The sequence below is a fragment of the Anas acuta genome, chromosome 7 (assembly GCF_963932015.1).
Source record: "Anas acuta chromosome 7, bAnaAcu1.1, whole genome shotgun sequence".
NCBI lineage: Eukaryota > Metazoa > Chordata > Aves > Anseriformes > Anatidae > Anas > Anas acuta.
Genome location: NC_088985.1, coordinates 32133653 through 32152140, shown reverse-complemented (window position 1 = coordinate 32152140; position 18488 = coordinate 32133653). Strand labels below are relative to the sequence as shown.

The window sequence follows — 18488 nt, the reverse complement described above, 5'->3', positions numbered from 1 at the left end:
TGATCAAGTTGTGTGGGGAGAAGAAGGGGTGGCCGTGCTTTTAAATGCAGAGCTTCACAACTGGTTTTCTACCCTGATATTTCTTTCTTGGGAATGATTTTTATTTGGATTGGAAAAAAGCCTTACCAAGTAGGCTGTTACTTATATCTTTTTGAGATACTTTATTGGCTAGTTATACGTTGGCTTCGTAGTTTGGGCAGATTGCAAAGATGATTTTCTTGCTTTAAATTGAACAAATTCAGACTACACAGCCAAGGACTTCTGCCTGAAAGGAATGTGTTTTTTTTTGTAGATGTCTTTGTCAGTTGACAAAGCAATTTAGAGTGTTGATGGGATGAAGGCAAACTTATTTTCATAGCTATGTCAAGCACACTTGCAGAGGTTCAGAATCCATTGACTATAACTGTTTGTCATGCAGATTATGTACTTTATGAAGTCTTCTGTACCTCTGAAGAAGTCTAGCATCTGCTTGACTTTTGTCAAAATGCCAAGACTTCTATTGCCTTTTCAGGGTAATGTATAACTCAAGCTTGGAATTTGCCCTTCTCCCAGAAATGGTCCATGGATGGACATTGCTTAGAAATAAAAATAAATAAAATTGTCTTTTAGGAAAGAATCATCTTAGGAAAAAAAATAATGAAAAAGAATAGGTTAAATAACCTAACCTCAAACTCTTCAAAAAGTTATTCTCATTGGTAGGAAAATATGTATTTTTGTGGCAGTACTTGAAATGAAGAAGTTTGTTAGTCTTTCAGCACGGCATCACCCAAATTTGTTGCTTTACAACAGAAAGCTGTCTTTCTTGAGCTGGGTTTCTTCTAATGTGGTCTATCTAGTTTATCCAAAACAAAATCCAGTTGCTTCACTTGGAAGCAAGGGGTTTGTTCATGGTGATGACTTTTATTTTTCTTCCAGTTCCTATCATAAAATAACAAGGGAGAGACTTCCTCCCTCTTGCATTTGGCATTTTTAGGTGCTAGCCATTTTTCTGCCAGGGTGTACTTCACTTGTTGCAGGCAGGTGTTAAGCGATCTCAGAATTTAATATCTGTTTACAAATGGAGATAAGCTGTTCTAGGTGTGCTTTTATTGAATGCTCAGCGCTGTCACAGAGGTTCTTCCATCACGGAGGTCAACAAATCTTTAACAATTATGACTGCAGAAAGTGTCACATCAAAAAAAATGTTAACAATGGTCATAAACAAGGCTATTTATCATTATAAGCCTTGCCTATATGGCTAGACAAGGTGTAATTGCTTAATAGATTTCCACATCCTTCTTTGTACGCAACTGTGGTTTCCTCTAATGAGGAGTGTGCGATATTCCCTCACTTTTTTAATTTTTAGAGTTTGAGTCTAAGTGCTATGTGAGCGGTGAATGGTTGGTGAGTAATAAACAGATCTGTACGATGAAGAGTTTGGCAGTAATTTTGTTTGCTCGTTTTCTGTGAGATCCAAAAGAAGTGCAAGTGCTCTGTTTTTGTTATTTTAAATTGAATGTCTTTAATGCAGTAAAACTCAATTCCTGCACACACTTTCTCATTTAAGTGACTTAATTCAACATAGGCTTGAGCGTTAGTGACTGCACATGATGTGGAAGATACCTTTAGAAAAGAAAGGACAAAAGATGTTTTCCTTTCTAAGTTTTTCTGTATGCATTTGGAAGTCCTTGTATGCACAGTCACTTACAGCCTTACATTGTTGTATCTAATTGAGTTTTCTCTCATGCAGCAGCAGTTTCCTTTATTTAGACAAGAAAGTACAGTAACAAAATGATTACAAGAGGTGAAAGCCTAATTATTCTATAATACAAATTACAGCTTTGCAGTTGCTCCCATAGGTTCTTTCAAAGTATTTTTAGATGCAGTGGACCAAGTTGTTGGACTCTGCCTTTTTATCAGGAATTGTGAGGTTTCCCTTTTTTGGCAGTGATGTAGCTGTTTTAGTTGGGAGTTTCCAAGGTTGTGGAGTTCATAGAATGGAATCCCAGAGCCGTGGAATGGCTGGGGTTGGAAGGGACCTTAAAGAGCATCTGGTTCCAACCCCCTGCCATGGGCAGGGATGCCTTTATCAGCTGCACTGATGCTTCTTCTGAGAGGATGCTTATACTACGGCTTAGGAGAAGTTCAAATATGCATTTATATCTTTAAAATCTAGGAAACCAAAGGAAACTTAAAGGTTTTTAATACAACATGTCGTTGTCTCTCAGCTGCTGCAAGAGGCATTGCAATTTGCTTTAGGCTCAGTCCTGTGTGTTTGAAACAAACAGCAGCAATTCTCTTCTCTCCACTGATACTTACCAAACCATATTGCTGTTTGTATGCTGGAAATACAGGGAAGGGGGGCTGGCCAAGCTCTGGAGTGATGGTTGAGGGGGCTGAGTTGCTGGGAGACTTCTCTTTTTCCTTCTTTTGCTAGGAGCAGGAATGGTTTTCATATGGTGATGGATTTTCCCATCTGCTGCTGCTATATGGGGCATTTTAAGGAAGGCTGGAGATCCAAAATAATTTTTCCCTCCAAGTTTTAGTGGGTTTAAGCCTCTTCAAAACTTCTTGGATAGAGCCACAGATAAAGCAAACAAAACTCGAAGTCTGCACATAATGCTTTATTCCACAGAACAATTCCTAGTAAATAACTGCTCTGTTCTGTATTTTTATAAACCTAAACGATGTTATTATATGCTTAGACTGTAAATATGACAGTATACTGCACACATGAAAGAATAAAAATCATTTCTACTTCAAGAAAAATTAAAATCAGCCTTTAGAAGGTAATAGGTTCTTAATCACTAATTAAATATAGAGAGGTAGTTGAAAATCTGTTATGTTGTGGTCTGAAATGAGCCTAATACTTGTAAGCCCTGTAGTTTTTGGATAGTTGAGATTAGAAGTTTTTTCATTACCTCCAAAATGTTACTGTTCTTAGTGGGTGGCACTGTGCTTTGCTTACTAGCTAGAGGGCATGGTGTGTGTGTGTGTGTCTGCGTATGGGTGAGGTAATGAGCATTCTTGTAGGTTAGTTGGCTCTGAAGTGTTTTTTGCTCTCCTTTTAAAAGTACTAGCAGCATCACAGATCGCTGCGTGGCGGTTTCTAAAAGAAATGATTGTAATATCTGAGTTTCTCAGGTATTGATATCTATATACTTTTTACCTGTCTGCTAAATCTTTAGGTGACATTGGCACGCTTTTCAAGAAATACTGATATAACCTAGCTAGTGAAATATTACATGAAAAACGTTCCTGTCTTTCCGCTGGCAAAAATGGGGAAGATGACAGCTCTTCTGCTCTTCTCCTTTCAGCACTCTGGATTAGAAGTGAAGAGAAGGAAAGAAGTTATTTCCTTAGCTGGGTGCATCTTGTCCATCACCTCACCTCATAGAATTAGTTCGCTGCTGTCCCATTCTGGTTGAGATTGGTAGCTGGTGGGTGCCTGGTGGCACAAAGTCAGGAAGCTGGAGGTAGAAATGGAAGTCAGGTCTGGTGAAGGACTGAAAGTAAGCTTAATACTTCCTAGAAAACATAGAGGAGAACTTCAGTTACTGTGAATTTCAGTTGCAATGTCAATTAACCATTGACCAAAAAACAAACAAACAAACAAAAACAGATAAAGTTAGTCTGTTAGGACTGCCTTTCTTCTAACAGGTTCAGTTTTCATGAAAGGTTAAAAAACAAACAAACAAGCCACTAACCACCTAAACAAAAAACCCACAAAATAAACAAAAACAAACCCAAACCAATACAAAACCAAAAACTGATGCTGAATGCTTGCCTTGAAAATGTGAGTGGTTTCTGCAGGCAAAGTTTATTGCGCTATGTATATAGTTTTAGTAATGCCTACGAGTATGGATTTCATAGAAAATATGATTGCTCTGAGGGTTAAGATGCTCTCTCTCCCAATAAATCTATTAATTTAAGTGTTCCAGAACAGAATTTCTGATTAAGTTGGTTTTCTGTGAATATCTATATGCACCTCTTTATAATGAAAGTTGTCCAGATGAAATCAGTTGGTCTATTTCCATGTCAGTATTAAAGTGATAGGACATCTATCTTTAAACAACTACTTTTTTAAGTTATTTAAGATTCACTTATAAATAAAATACACACAATAAATCTTTCTATTAATTGCAGGCTTGGAGTTGAGGAGTAGCACCAAGTAGTACATTAGATTTGAAGCCCCTCAAGGAACTCATGAATAGAATTTCCTCTGAGGGCTAAGGAGATGAATTTATTAATGATGGGTGGGCCAAGAAAATTGAATCCCCCAATTTTTTATGTAGGTTAGTTTTTTATAGGTTTACATATATATCGCTTATTTCTGCAGTTCAATCATTTTATGTATTTGTCCTCTGAGATTATCAGTGAACCACAGATGTGGATAGCTCTGCTGATGATTTATTATTGGTATTCATGATTTATTAACAGGTATGTTAATAACTGTTTTAATGGCTTAATCACTTTTAGACGTTGGTAAAAAGGTTTTTTGTTGTTATAAACATACACAGCCCTATTTCGGTATTACAGCTTCTATAATGTTCTAAAACAATGCGTTTTTCTACAGATTCCTCTGACTTAATATGGAGGTGTATCAGTAGATATATATATATATATATTTTAAAAAAGCACATCCATAGGTAATTATTAATGTCAGTAGTACCGCATGCATTGTTAATTTTCAATACATGGTTTTTGTTGTACAGGACTGTTCTATGCAATATAAATGCAGGCACCAAGGAAGCACTTTGCAGGTCAAATGTTCAACAGTTTTAAATTTTGAGCTATTTTCTGCAGGGGGAAAAGTTTAATTTTATTTTGTATTATGAGAAACAATCTTGAAAACTTCTGTCTTATTTTCCAGAATAAATTTTACATAGAAACCAAGCTTAACAGAGACTTAAAAGATGACCTTATAAAGCTGTTTACGGAACATGTTGCAGAAAAGCACATTTACAACCTAATGCGTAAGTAAGCTTATTGAATTTTTCTTATAATGGGAGTCTGGAAAACTGCAGTGGTTTCACATATTGCAGAAATCTCTAGCAAATAGAGAGAAAATGGCAAACCGTTAGAGGGCTTAAATACAAATTCCTTTTGAAGCCATAGGAAGGCTGTTACTTCTGTTTTGTTTCTCGTTATGAGTTGAAAAATAAATGTATTAAAATTAAGCCTTCATTACCAAATTAGTAACTGCTGATATACCATGTGAAAGAGTATGGCAGGTACTGTAATATTTTTAAAATATTTTATGTGAAGTCAGGGTTGCTTGAGTATTTGGGGGAGACCAGTATGGTTTTCCATATGTCCTGTGGTTATGACATAAGCAGCAAGACAGTAAAATACTAGCTATGCTGTTACTTTTTAATTTCATCATCAAAATGACAGAGATAATTAAGAAATGTGTTTGGCCCAAAAACTGTGCTATCACTGGGGTTATTGCCATGGTGTGTTCCCAGCTAGTTGGTGAATGGTATAATGATGAGAGTAGCTTCTCAGTTGAGACAATGGGTTAATGCAAGTAGAAAATACCAAACAATGGGTGATGAGAGTCAAGTTTTACTTTATCTTCCACTTTATTTGGACAGTAATGTCCTTCTTCCAGTGAAGGTCCTGGGGAAAACATCTTTGCTGTGTTTTTTAGGGCCTGTGTGACTTGCTGTTCTGGGAGAGGGATGGGTGAACAAGGTTAGGGAACCTGGTACACTAGAATGATGGATGAGCAGTTGAATGCCATCATCTTCTTGCCATCCGGAAAAGTCTCCTGCAAAAATCTTTGAGGCATGATCAGATCAGCTAGGTAATGGCAGACCGATGAGGAATGCCCACCTATCACCTGATGCTTTATTTTGGGCCAAAGATGTTTAGCAGTATCATGAAACCTGGTGAGATGATTCCTCCAGTGGGGTCATGGAAAATGCAGCTGATGTTGCGAGATTTAATTTTAGTGTTCCAGGCAATGAAAGTATGAATGTGATTTTTCAATGAGGAAAGCAAAGGTCTCGCATTTATATTCTGAAGATTTGACTAAGTAATGTCAGATGTGTGTTGCTACGTAGTTAGTTTTCTGGGAATTGTAATATGAGAATCCAGTAGAAATTGCAGATAATCTGCTGCAAGGAAAGGAAAAGACCTGTGATTATGGAGGGGGGAAAAAATGATATACCGTTCCCAGCTCTTTGTTACAGAAGTAAAATTAAAGGAGAAATTGAAAAGTGAAAACAAACTCTCACCTGCTGTGTTGCTCTATATGCAGAGTATTATTTAATAAGCACTGTGCTTGGATTTCATTTTAGTCTTTCAACTTACTAAAGCTAAGTTATTTAGTTATTGGTTTTACTCTTAGGACTTGTATAAACTCTTAATTGTGATCTGCCTTGGTTAAATATTGAATAATAAGCTCTTTAAATTGAGTTAAAGTATGCCTAAACGCAATTCCAAACTTGTTAGCAGACTCCTACGAAATAACTGAAGGTACACAGCACATAATATTGTACTTTTGAGGTGCTGACAAATTCTAGTTGTATTATTTTCTCAGCTCTTCTAGCATGAAATTTCTACTAGAAAAGAGATGAATATTACCTTCATTTCCAGAAGTGAGAGAGCTCTGAAAATAAGAGATGTGTCAGGGTTTTTGTGACTTTACTTTCAGACGTAATTTTCAATATGTGTGATACGATCTTTTGAGATCAGATGTAGATTTGCGTCAACAGAAAAGTGTTAGTGTATTCTGAAGGAAAAAAAAAAAAAGGTTTTGAATAGGTATGTTTAGGAAATTAAAATCTAGGAATTTGAGATCCATATCCAAAAGTGGAATTCTGTGGGGGTTTCCTAGGGATGATGCAGCTGCCACTTCAGCAGGAAGAAGCTTGCCTTCCTCTCTCTCTCTCTCTCTTTTTTTTTTTTTTTTTTTTTTAAGAAAAAAATTATCAGTTTGTGATTAGACTCAGAGAAAAGAGTATCTACTCTTCCTCTTGAAACTGTTGCTGGGTTTTTTGTAGGTGGGGGTTTTTGTTTGTAATGTCTTATCACTCTGTCAGCCTGGAAGCTGGTATTTCCATGTGAAGTTGTTCAGGAAGGACTTTAAGTTAATTTCAGCTTCATTTTATATCAGTAAAATTTCTTCCTACTTCAAATTTTTAAAAGTGTCAGGAAAGAAGCGTATCACAGATCTGTTCTTAGTGCTTGATATTGCTCAGGCTCTTGGTAGGTTCTAGCCCTTGTGCTGTGTGGCTGGAGGAAATACTAAGAAAAAAAAATAGAGCACTTCTGAGCAGCTAAAGCAAATATATGAACAATTACCTAATGCGCAGATCCATGAACACAGCTGTGCTTTTACAAAATAATTCTGCACTTGCACGTGTTTATCAGGTCAGTGCTCTTCAAATTAAAGTGGATACATAGGAACTAAACGAAAATAACCTGATTTTCCTTATGAAGTCTGAAGCTGGCTCTTGCTGATAAGACTGCTGTATGAAATGGCTTGGGAGACATTCTTATGTGCAGAACCACTCAAGTGAATGTAACAAGCAAAGATACAGCATCTTATTTACAAGAATGCTTAAAATGTTTAAAAATAAAGAAAACAGATAATGCCTACTTGTCTGTGAGGAAGGAGTGGAGGAGGATGTTGTCTGTGCTCTTCGAGATCACTGCATCAGATTGCAGTAAGCAGCAAAATTCCAGCAGTAAGTGTGTTCCTGTCGTCACGCCACTGTCTGTGTCCTTATGTCACTGATGACAGAGGTGGGTTTCCTGAACTGTGATCTCAGTGCCCTGGAAACACTCTGCCTGGTTGGTCTTGTGTCTAGAATTATTGCAAGTTTTAAATGTGGTGAAAATAGGTAATGGCTCCTGAAACTCTCTACTTGCAACAGGTAAAATCCAGTGACAGAGGGTGCTTGTAAGAGCTGCTGTTCTTCTCTTTTTGGAGACCTCAAGGTGGGTGCCCAAAACAAACTTGTTCCTTAACAAATGAAAGCAGCTCTTAACAGCGTGCTGTAGTTTCTGCTTGGTGGATAGATGAGTTGGTTCCCACTTATAAGAGTTTGAATTGCCCCTGCCCCTTTTCCAGAAACTAAAGAGGCACACACACAGTTATGTCACTGAGATTCAGCTAAAATGAAGGGAAAACTGCTGCTCCGTTTTCTTAATTTTTGTATTCGTTGTTGGTGGAGGTGTGGTACAAGAGAAGGGCCATTTATGTTGCAAAAAATTTTGCTTTTAACAAGTTGGTAGGATAGCTGTTTGTTGTTGCTTTCTGAGAGGTACCAGAAGAGTTGACCTGAAAGTTGAAAAAAGGCTGCTCACAGCTTTCTGAGGAAGTGGTGCAGTTGCCCTGTTTGGTTGCAGCAGGTACAAACTTGGCACAGAATTGCAGACAATGAATGGGGCTGTAACTTCTGGGCATTGATGGATGTAGCAGGGAAGGTGTTTCCCTGGCAGAGACTTGTGTGATTATGCTGTGGGTGCACAGGGAGGGTGTGCCAGCACACCTAAACCTAGGTTGTTAACAGATGTATATTGTTGACCTCCAGAAACCTGTTAGCATCAGTGAAGCAAGGGACCCTTATCTCTTTGGCTGTTTACCACCTCTCTGTGGCATAACTCCTTGCACCATTACATCCCATATCTAGCGTTGTTTGTGAATTCCCCAGGAGAGCAGCAGTGCAGAAGGCTGAGAGACAGACTGGGGCTGATGCCAGGTTTGTAGCCTGTACAGCGACAACAGATAACACGGGGCTTGGGTTAGTTGACCTTTCCCCTCCTTTAGCTTACATTTTTTTTTCCCACCATTTTGATATCGATCTCAAATGGGCTGTATGAAAGAAACAACCTTTCATCACCTTCACCCACAAACAGCACAGAAAATCCCCTGAAAATAGGGGGAACAAACTATTTTTCTGGTTCTTATGGAAACCATTGCCTACACCCTTTTTTTTGTCAGTGTTTTTACACTGTAGGAAGAACTGAAAGTTTCTTTGCCCAATTTAGGCAATATCAATATTAATTAACAGGTGGCATGGTATAAAAGGAGAAGATCTAGAGTGTGAAACACCAATAGTTTGGTGTTGAGGACCCGTTGTTCACATTGATGTGCATTTTGGAGAGCATTATCTCAGGCTTGCCTAATATCTGTTCCTGTGGACAGAATGCCATTTGGCAGTTTGAGCACATCTGGTTAATCTTACACAAAAAAGAATTAAATTACTGTGCTCCGAGGCAGCTCTGTCATACGAACGAAGGGGCAGTAAGTGGGGACAATGAGTGAGTTTGCTTCAGAAGTACATTTCTAACCTGCCCTAAAGCATTAATGTGGAGTGTGCCCTCAAGCATTTGAATTCACTGTTATTTTGCTCCCAGAGACATGGATTGACTACTGTGATGGCAGAAGCAGTATGATATATTTAAAAAAAATAAAACACAAAAACCCCACTTCATAGCTGAGGCTCTTTCCTTCTGTAATATACCAGATGTTGCTCTGCCCCTAGATGCTGCTGTACTTTTTTCCTGTGTGCAGAAATCAATACAAGAAGAGGATCTGCACAACCTCAGTCTGCCACCTTCATAAAATGGTATTTCTTGCTTTTTAAGTGTGATAAGGGAAAATAAAATGGTTGTTTTTTTAAAACAGAAAGAAAAGAAAAAAAAAAAAAGGAGAAATACTTGCCTGTGGAGCAACTTCCTGAAGAGTCAGCCTGAGTGTCTCAATAGGTGAAATGAGATGAGAAAATTCCTTCCCGATGGCCTTAAAAATGAAGGAAGATACTGGAACACTAGCTGAAAATACTGATCCATTCCAGTGTATTTCTACCAGACTCAAATGGGGTGATGTCTGTTAGAATTTCTCTCCAACAAAAAATGAATTCACTTCTTTTTCCTCAGCTATAAGGCTGTTGATCCATCAACTTTTGACAGTAGATTCTATGAGATTTGGGGTTTTTCTGTAACGTAAAACCAAAGGTCCTTCTTGAGACATGGTGAAGGGATGCATTTATTGTTGCATTATTTGCTGGAAGTCACTTTACTTTTTTATGCATCTACAGGATTGTGATTTTGTTCACAGTGTTTAATTCCTGGTTTATTCTATGTAGGCAAACAGTGTAATCCCATCACCTCCATTTCAAATTTCCATTCTAAACCCTAAAACAGTATGTGTATTTAAATACGTTTTCAGAGACAATTTATTTTTCAATTCTTCATGAAAAGCTCCCATACTCTTCCTTCCAAATACTGGTAGACACAGACAGTTGACAGTGAAAACTAGCTGCAGGTATGTTTTATTTCTTTTCTAGTGTGCTGTGGCTCTGCTGTTGTGGGATAACCAGCCATTCCTCCATGAAAACGTGGAATTGACAGGTTAATGTCAGCCTGTTCTTTGACCACAGAGGGCATCTCTGAATTCTCAAGGGCAATATAGATTATGTAGCTACTAATCTTTTTTTATACCTGCTGTGCTCTACAGACCCTATGGAATAAATGAGAACAACAACACAGGCGTTACCACCCTTAAACTGGTGAGAGTGATGTGGTACAGGGATTGGACAGGCCTAAGTAATTGTAGTGTAACCACGCTGGCAATGGTACTGTTACCAAATATTATAAAATTCCCTCAGATTCTTTAAATAATGCTTAATCTAAACACAAATTTTGTCACTGAACTGAACTCGAGCTTGAAGTACCAAGTTATTTTAGAAAGTTGCAGAAGCATTTCTCATTCTACTTGTTTCACCATGATTAAGTTGCAGCGCCACAAAGCAAGGAAAATTTTTAATCAAAAATTTTATTCTCAAGAAATGGCTGTCGTGTTTAACCCAGCTCCTCAGTAAAGGAATAATGTTTGCATTTCAACAAGCCTGCATAAAACTGTAAACATGGAAAATATCACCTCTCCACTTACAGAAAACCAAAGGTCTACATTTCTTCATTTATAGCTTTTGTTTTTCATATTTATTCTGGTTACAATGCTGAATATTTTCCATGTGATTAAGACTTGAAAGTTTCAGTTTGTAGCATTTTTATTAGATATTTAATAAAGCTTTTGGGTTATATAATGAATATTTTAAAAGTAATCTGTGGCTTCATTAAAACGCCAGTGGCAAATTCTTAGTTATAAATCTAATTTTTTACGTTTTTCTCTCTCCTACATTTTAATGTATTTCAGACTTATGAAGCATTTAAGTTGGTAAGAACTTATTTTAGGTCCTTTTAAAAGAGAATACAGATGCAGCATCAGGAGGGATTTGATGTAACTACAAATGTGAGCATTAAGCCAGGGGGAAGGTCACATTCATGCAGAAGGCTTTTAAAGTTCTAGATCAGTGGTTAACATGTGCAATAATACTGATGATATGGTAATGCCCTTAATAGGATCAGAAGGGCTAACTTTTGGTTAGCCCTGAGGAGGTCAGGCAGTTGGACTCAATGATCTTTGTAGGTCCCTGCCAACTGAACTATGCTATTAAATTGTGCCAGGGTTAAAGCAATACGTGATCAAGCTTCATTAATTAATTTAGTAGGAAACCAGGCAGCAGGTCTACGAGACAAAGCACAAACCAACCAACAACAAACCAAACACAAACCAACCACCCACATCCACACGTTGGGGACTCCAATCACAGCACTGCCCTTCCTGTTTCATTGCGTTTGGCGTGGGAGAGGTGAAGCCAAATGCTTTGCATGGATGGGGTTTGGGATTAAAGTCTGGGATTCAGAAACCAAGGTGAATGACATCACCCAGGGGAAGTAGAAGGGTGGATGTGGTCAGATGGACCTGATACGTTTTGGCTGACAGAAAGGTGAGCTGTTATGCTATTGATTTGACTGTGTGTGTTCTGACGGTATTCCGAAGGGCAAAAATGCCAGGTAAGCCTTGTTTAAACTGAGCACTGGCAATAACTCCCTTGCTACTGCTCTGCCTCCCTGTATTTCTCACGCACATTTGTGTAAGAGCTCAAGTTCTGTGGGAATATCAGAGCTGTTATTCTGCAAAAATAACATAAATGTTATATACCTATTAGTATATAACTATTAGTGACTAGAGGTGCTAGAGCACACTTTGTGCAATAGGGTAAAAACCTCCTTAATGAATTTGTTTTCTTTCACAGCTTTGTTAAGCAATCAGTTCTGCTTCTGAAGACCTCATAATTTTAAGAGTACGGTTAAATAATTACAATTTGGAACATGTCTGCCTAAGCCATACTTAAGTATGATTTATTTGAGTATCTTTTTTTGAAGTTCTGTTAGATTATTGCGAAGGGAGGAAAGATCTTGTGAGCTATCACACAGCTAACATTCTCCCAGGAAAAATTATGTTTGCCAAACAAAATAGCTGTTTTAAAAGGAATGTGGAAAGAGTTTTTTTTTTTTTTTTAAAAAAATAGTTAACTCAGTTTTTTTTTTTCCAAGTAAATCTTGAATTATGAACAAGTGAGTTTGAACTTGTAATGTATCATCTGCTACTCCTATAATTATTGGGGATCCTTGGTCTTGCCCCAGGTACCCCACCGTAATTATGAAGTAGCTTAAACCTTCATTAAGGGACAGGCTACATCAGCATTACTACGGAGTGGGGGAGTAACTCAGTCATTGCGGGGTACTTGAAGTGCTGCAGGCTCACACCTTGCTCACTCCCATATAGTTCCTCCACTGTTCCTCAAAAAAAATCCTGAGGCCATTAAGGCTATTGTCTTCCCTCAGCGTAACGGTGTTTCAAAGCATCTTGTATCTTCCTGCACTCAAAGCATTTCATCATGGGAACCCACACTTCTCTTCTTTGATTCTGCCGTGAGTAATTTTCAAGACTATTTGCAGGGTAATTAGCTTCTTTACATACTGGTTACTTAGTCTGTAAAATGCAATCTTAGTTCACAAACACTGCGGAGGTGGTCAGATCGTATCGCGGTGTCATTACCGCTGTCATTCATCTGAGGTTTGGTGTGATTCTGCCTCACCCTGCTCTGTCTTTGGGTGCCGCAGGTGGAGCTCCTGGCAGGAGGTTGAAGGAGTCTGCAGGAGTCTTCATATCTGAAGGTCTTTTTGTAAGCAGAAGAGTGCAAAATAACAGCTAACTTCAGTGTGACTGGCACAGCTGAGTTTAAGTGACACTTAAGAACTAATACAGGATTGAAAGTTTGAGTAGGAAGTGGTTAGGTTTCCTTGCAAAGCTGAAAACAAATATCTGTGCAAAGAAGTTTCACTTTCATCTGTGTATTTACGCTCCACTCTGTCAACCTGCAGTTTTCAGATCTATCCAGAAAGATTTGGATCGTTCCTACAGAGATCACTGAAAATACCTGTCCTTGCAGTACTGTTAACTCATCTTTCAGGTACTGAAAAAAAAGCTTTTTCAAAAAGCTTTTGGAAAAGGTGTCAGCTGGGCTACAGCCTTCCCCCCCTGTTTGAGAGGATTCAGCGAGATGGAGCCAGGTTGCTTTCAGTGCTGCCCAGTGCCAGGACAAGAGGCTGTGGCACCGACTGGAGCCCAGGAGGTTCCATCAGGACATCAGGAAGCCTGTCCATGCTGTGCAGGTGGCTGAGCCCTGGCACAGGTTGTGAGAGAGGCCGTGGGGTCTCCTTGGAGATCTCCCAAAGCTGCCTGGGCATTGCCCTGCTGGGACAGGGTGGGACCAGAGGGACCCAAATGTCCCTGCCCACCTCAGCCAGTCTGTGATTCTGTGGCAGGTTATGCTGTACGGTGTGATGAGTAGCATATTCTTTTAGCTTTCCTTTTTCTATTGGGAAATATTAGATATATGCCAGTACTTTGTACTTTTGCTGAGTGTGATGCTATCATGATGTATTTATGACCGTAAATCAGGAAGGAGGGAGCAATTTAAACTTGCATTGTGGCATGTGTTGTAAGCAGTTGCCAGAAATGAAGATGAGAAATCTTGATTTTCAAAGCTGCAACAAAGTGATGAAGATCTTCCTGTAGGAGTGATCTGCGGGTAAATTCATCCACTGATGTTTTTGTTCATGAAATCCCTTCCTAATGCTGGGTGACATGGTCAGTAATCTAGAATAGAAACAAATGGCTGCTCATTTTCCTTGCTTTATTTTGCAAATACGTCTGTTCAGGTTATCTGATAGGACTGCAATCGAAATTAGTTTTGTGGGTGAATACCAGTTTAAAATAAATTGGTAAGTACTATTGCATGTTTATAATGGTGAGCTATTTGTACAGTGCAGACTGTCCTCTTAAACAATTGCACGATTAAATCTGCTGGTCAGCAACCTGAGCATGTTAAAGGATCACATGTGAGAGTCTGTGTACAGGTGGCTGAGGGAGCGTTTGTCTTCTGGAAAGGAGGAAGAACAGGGGAACATCCTGCAGCCCTAGTGTGTTCCCAGGACTGCAGGCTGAGAGGAAAGAGGGGGGCACTCAGTCTGGTGTGATCGTCATCTCCTGTCTTTGATATGTCAGAATTTTTTTCTCTGCCTACTTTTTCCAATAGTATTTAAAACAAAATAAAAATTTGAAAGATGCTAGTACATGTGAAAGCGTGGTCGTGGTACAGGCACCATAGCTATGGTTTCATCCATACATGGAATATGTATGGCCTGCAATTTTCCTTTTGCTGGGGGGTATCGAAGCAGTCAGGTGCCCTCCAGTTGGTTATGTGGTTGTAAAGCTTCCTTTAATGCTTGGGCTTGTGCCCAGAGCAATTCTGAGTAGCTTTTTTCTCTCCCACAGTATGTCTTGTACATAAACAATTACAGCTTTTGAAGTATTTTTCGATTGCTTTTGCTAGTTAGAACTTGGATGCTACTGGAAAGCGCAGTTCTCAGCTTACCAGAAATAAAGGCAAGAGGCTATGTTAGTTTAATTGGTTTTTAATATCTTTTAAAAAATTCAAGTGTTGTTTAACTGACTTTGTGGTCCAGAGTCAGTATTAATTCTGAGGGTTATTTTAATCAAGTTGTTACAGTTTTAGAACATAATTTGGAGTCTGTACGTGAAGAACAAATGTGCAGTTCTCTGGATACTTTACGGCTTGTAGTGAAGTTAATCAAATAGTGATTTGTGTATTTGTGTTTGTGTATATGCACTGTATGGATTGTGCACGACTGTCTACATACCTTCCTTACAAAACACTAGCACATTCTTAATGCAACTTTCTTGGCTGCCAGGAGGCTGTTTGGAGAATTTGTGGGAAATAGGCTGTAAATACATCATTATAAAACAAATCACAGACCCTCACCCATCAAGGCTCCAGCTGAAAGGAGCAAGCACTTCTAAGATAGTTCTGTGTAAAATAAATTAATCTATAGCGGTTAAATATAACTACTTTGATTACTTGGGATGAGAGCTTAGAAAAAACACTTTCTTTGGTAATCTCTTTCATGAGCCACTTGCACAGTTTCAGGAGGAGAAGAACAATATCGACGATTTTTCTTTTTGTGCTAAGTACTGGCAGGTATAGAAGATAGAACTGGAGAAGCTCTGTAGTTTGAAAACCAGTCTCTAGTGTGTAAACACAAGAGAGATGCCCTTTAGGAAGATTTGTAACAGTCTTTTCTTCTTTCCATACTGGGTACAAAAGGGTTTATATATGGCTCAGGTGCTTCAGAGAGGCATAAACATTGAGAGGCAGCAGTTGGTTCAAAAAGTATTGATTTTTATTTCTTATGTGTTTTTATAATTCAGATGTAAGTACATACTTCAAACAAATACAGTGCAGTATAAATGTTTGAATAGCATCATATAAACACCAAACGTGCTACTGACAGCTTTTTCCACTAGCGGAAGATGGAATTAATGCAGTGTTTACTACAGGGAATACCAAGAATGAAACAGAAATTATCACTTTTATTTAAAAGAACAAACAACTTTGTTATTTAATTTCTGCATATTTTCTGTGTTGCTTGTACTTCATTCATAGGCTTTCAATCCAGCCTTAGTTTAAAGGCAAGATGATAGATGATACAACACGGGGATTTGTGTGAATCTCTCAGTATAAGAGTGCTTCTAAAAATAAATTGTTTACTTCTGTTCTGTATCTGAATACTTACAGCCATTGCTTGCTTGGTTTTTCCTCACACCTCCTGCTCTCTCTCTGAAAACGTGAAAATGTGGAATAACTTATTTTTTCATTCCTTACTTTATATGAACAGAATACTTCTGTACGACGGTGATTGTTTGAGCATTAAGTTGTCAATCAGATACCTGGCACTTTCCTTTAAGGACATCTAATAACAACAGCAACAACAAAAAACACAATTACTGTATTTTTTTTTTTTATATATATGAGTAAGACCCTAGTATTTATTAGAAAGATGGCTAATTATACTTCTCTTAATTTTATTTCAGCTTTACTTTTGGAAGCTCAGTCAACACCGTTTCAAATAACTCCGTCAACCATGGCAAACATTGTGAAAGGCCTGTATACACTAAGACCAGGTAAAAAAGAAAACTGTCTGTCAATACCGTTCATATATGTTTCACTAAAAATGCAGCTGCTAATTATCTAATGTATGTTAAACATGCAAATGTGTGTTGTATTCTGTCCATTGTGGTGCTTAGTTGTACTATGTAAAGGGGTCCCAATTCTTGCTGCCCATCTCTGTGACCTGTACAAGGTGACAAGATAACCAACCATGTGGCTACTGAAATCACTTGTGGTGGACAGTGCTGGGGAAAAAACAACACCAAAAATCCTCTGTTCTGAAGATAATGGGAAGACCTATTTCTTGTGCTCTGTAGAGATAAGGAAGGCTTCATAATGGATCAATTATGGCAGAAATTTAGAAGCTGATGTATTGAAATGGTGAGAGTTGTGAGCTGCTCCTTCAAAAGGCTAGATCTTTGATGTAAGATGAATGACAGTTTCTTCTGTGAAGCCATTATTTCGTTGGTATTATTTCATGCAAGAGCTTAATTTAACTCCTGGACATCCATCATGGATGTCTTGTGCAACAATTCGATTGATAGCAAAGACGTGTTGCAGATTTTAATCAATTTTGTGCAGAAATCCTTCATTCTGTAATACTTGAAGAAGAGAGCAGAGCTCTAGCCTACACTTGTAAAGAGTTTAGCAACACAGGAAATATTCAAAATATCCATAAATAAATGGTACCTGAAGCTTGCTGTGAACTTGATTTCCATGCTGAAATGGCAGTTCAGCTTGTAAAAGTAAGATGTATCGTTCTAACAATGTTGAAATGATTTTTCATTCTCTAATGAAGTACTGCAGTCTTGCTGTCAATCCATGTCTGCCTCTGAGAATTGGAAAGGAAATGGTTTGGTCATCTTCTGAATCAAAATGTTTCCCTTACTATTCTACATCTTTAAAAAAACAAAAATCAATTGAAAAAAAAAAAAAAAAAGCAAATCAGATCTCCTTCTCTTTCTGTTTTTTGTTTTGTTTTTATTACTGAATTGTCCCAGCTTCAGTCTATTTTTGTTTTGGAGTCCTCATTTACAGAAATCGAAAAGGGGATGGGAAAACTTACCAAAAAACTTTTGTAGAACAACCTTTAGCATTTATTCAAGACAGAAATGCAGTGGAACCTCCATTTACAAAATGCATGGATAAATGACATTTAGTAATCAGGGTTTACTTTCACAACAAAATTAACATCCTACTATGTTTATCATGGCATTTCTTTCATTTTTATAAACTGTTCAATGTCAAACAGAGGAAGGGTATATAAGTTATTAAGAAAGCATGGTTTCTTTTGAAAGCAGTCCCATGGGGTTGGGTTGTGTTGTACTGCATTAAATGTTATGGGTGGTGGTCTTACCCATTTCAGATGATCCCTGTCTGGCTTGTTTACTCCACAGGCAGATACTAGTTTGATTTGGTGTCATAGGCCTAATCAGATTTTGAATAGTTGCCTTATGTCTGTAAGGTCTTTGAGTATAAAGGTTGTTCCAACAACTTGTGAAATCTGTTTTCAACAACTGGGTAGGAAGACCCAGGTAATTGACTTTATTGCTTAAACAGGTAGACATTTACTCTAATTACCTGCTCCTTAAATTCTTCAACCTCTGAGAAGGATGATCAAAGGGCTGGAGCACCTCTCCTGTGAAGCCAGGATGAGAGTTGGTGTTGTTCAGCCTGGAGAAGGGAAGGCTCTGGAGAGGTCTTCAGAGGCCTTCTAGTACCAAAAGGGGCCTACAGGAAAGTTGGAGAGGGTCTCTTTGTCAGGGGGTGCAGTGATAGGACAAGTGGTGACAGCTTTAAACTGAAGGAGAGTAGATTTAGATTAGGTATTAGGAAGAAATTCTGTACTCTGAGGGTGGAGAGGCACTGGAATGGGTTGTCCAGAGAAGCTGTGGATGCCTCATCCCTGACCAGGTTGGATGGGGCTCTGGGCAACCTGACCTAGTGGGTGACATCCCTGCCTGTAGCAGGGAGCTTAGAACTAGATGGTTTTTAAGTACCCACCCATATCATTCTGGGAAGAACAAAAAGGGTAATGGAAATGGAGAAATTCACCCACTCTAGGCAAGTCTTCTCTCTCAGCTGAATTCAGTTGCACAAAGGAACGTTTCT

The 18488-nt window shown here is 38.4% G+C and overlaps 1 protein-coding gene across 1 annotated transcript in view; it reads left to right on the top strand.

The window, feature by feature from the left end:
• The window catches only part of CACUL1 (CDK2 associated cullin domain 1), a 46855-nt gene that overhangs the window by 20119 nt on the left and 8248 nt on the right, over positions 1 to 18488 (top strand). The window contains exons 5-6 of the mRNA XM_068688957.1: positions 4853 to 4955; positions 16301 to 16390. Coding sequence (XP_068545058.1) covers positions 4853 to 4955; positions 16301 to 16390 — 193 coding nt within the window. The remainder of the gene's footprint in view (positions 1 to 4852; positions 4956 to 16300; positions 16391 to 18488) is intronic.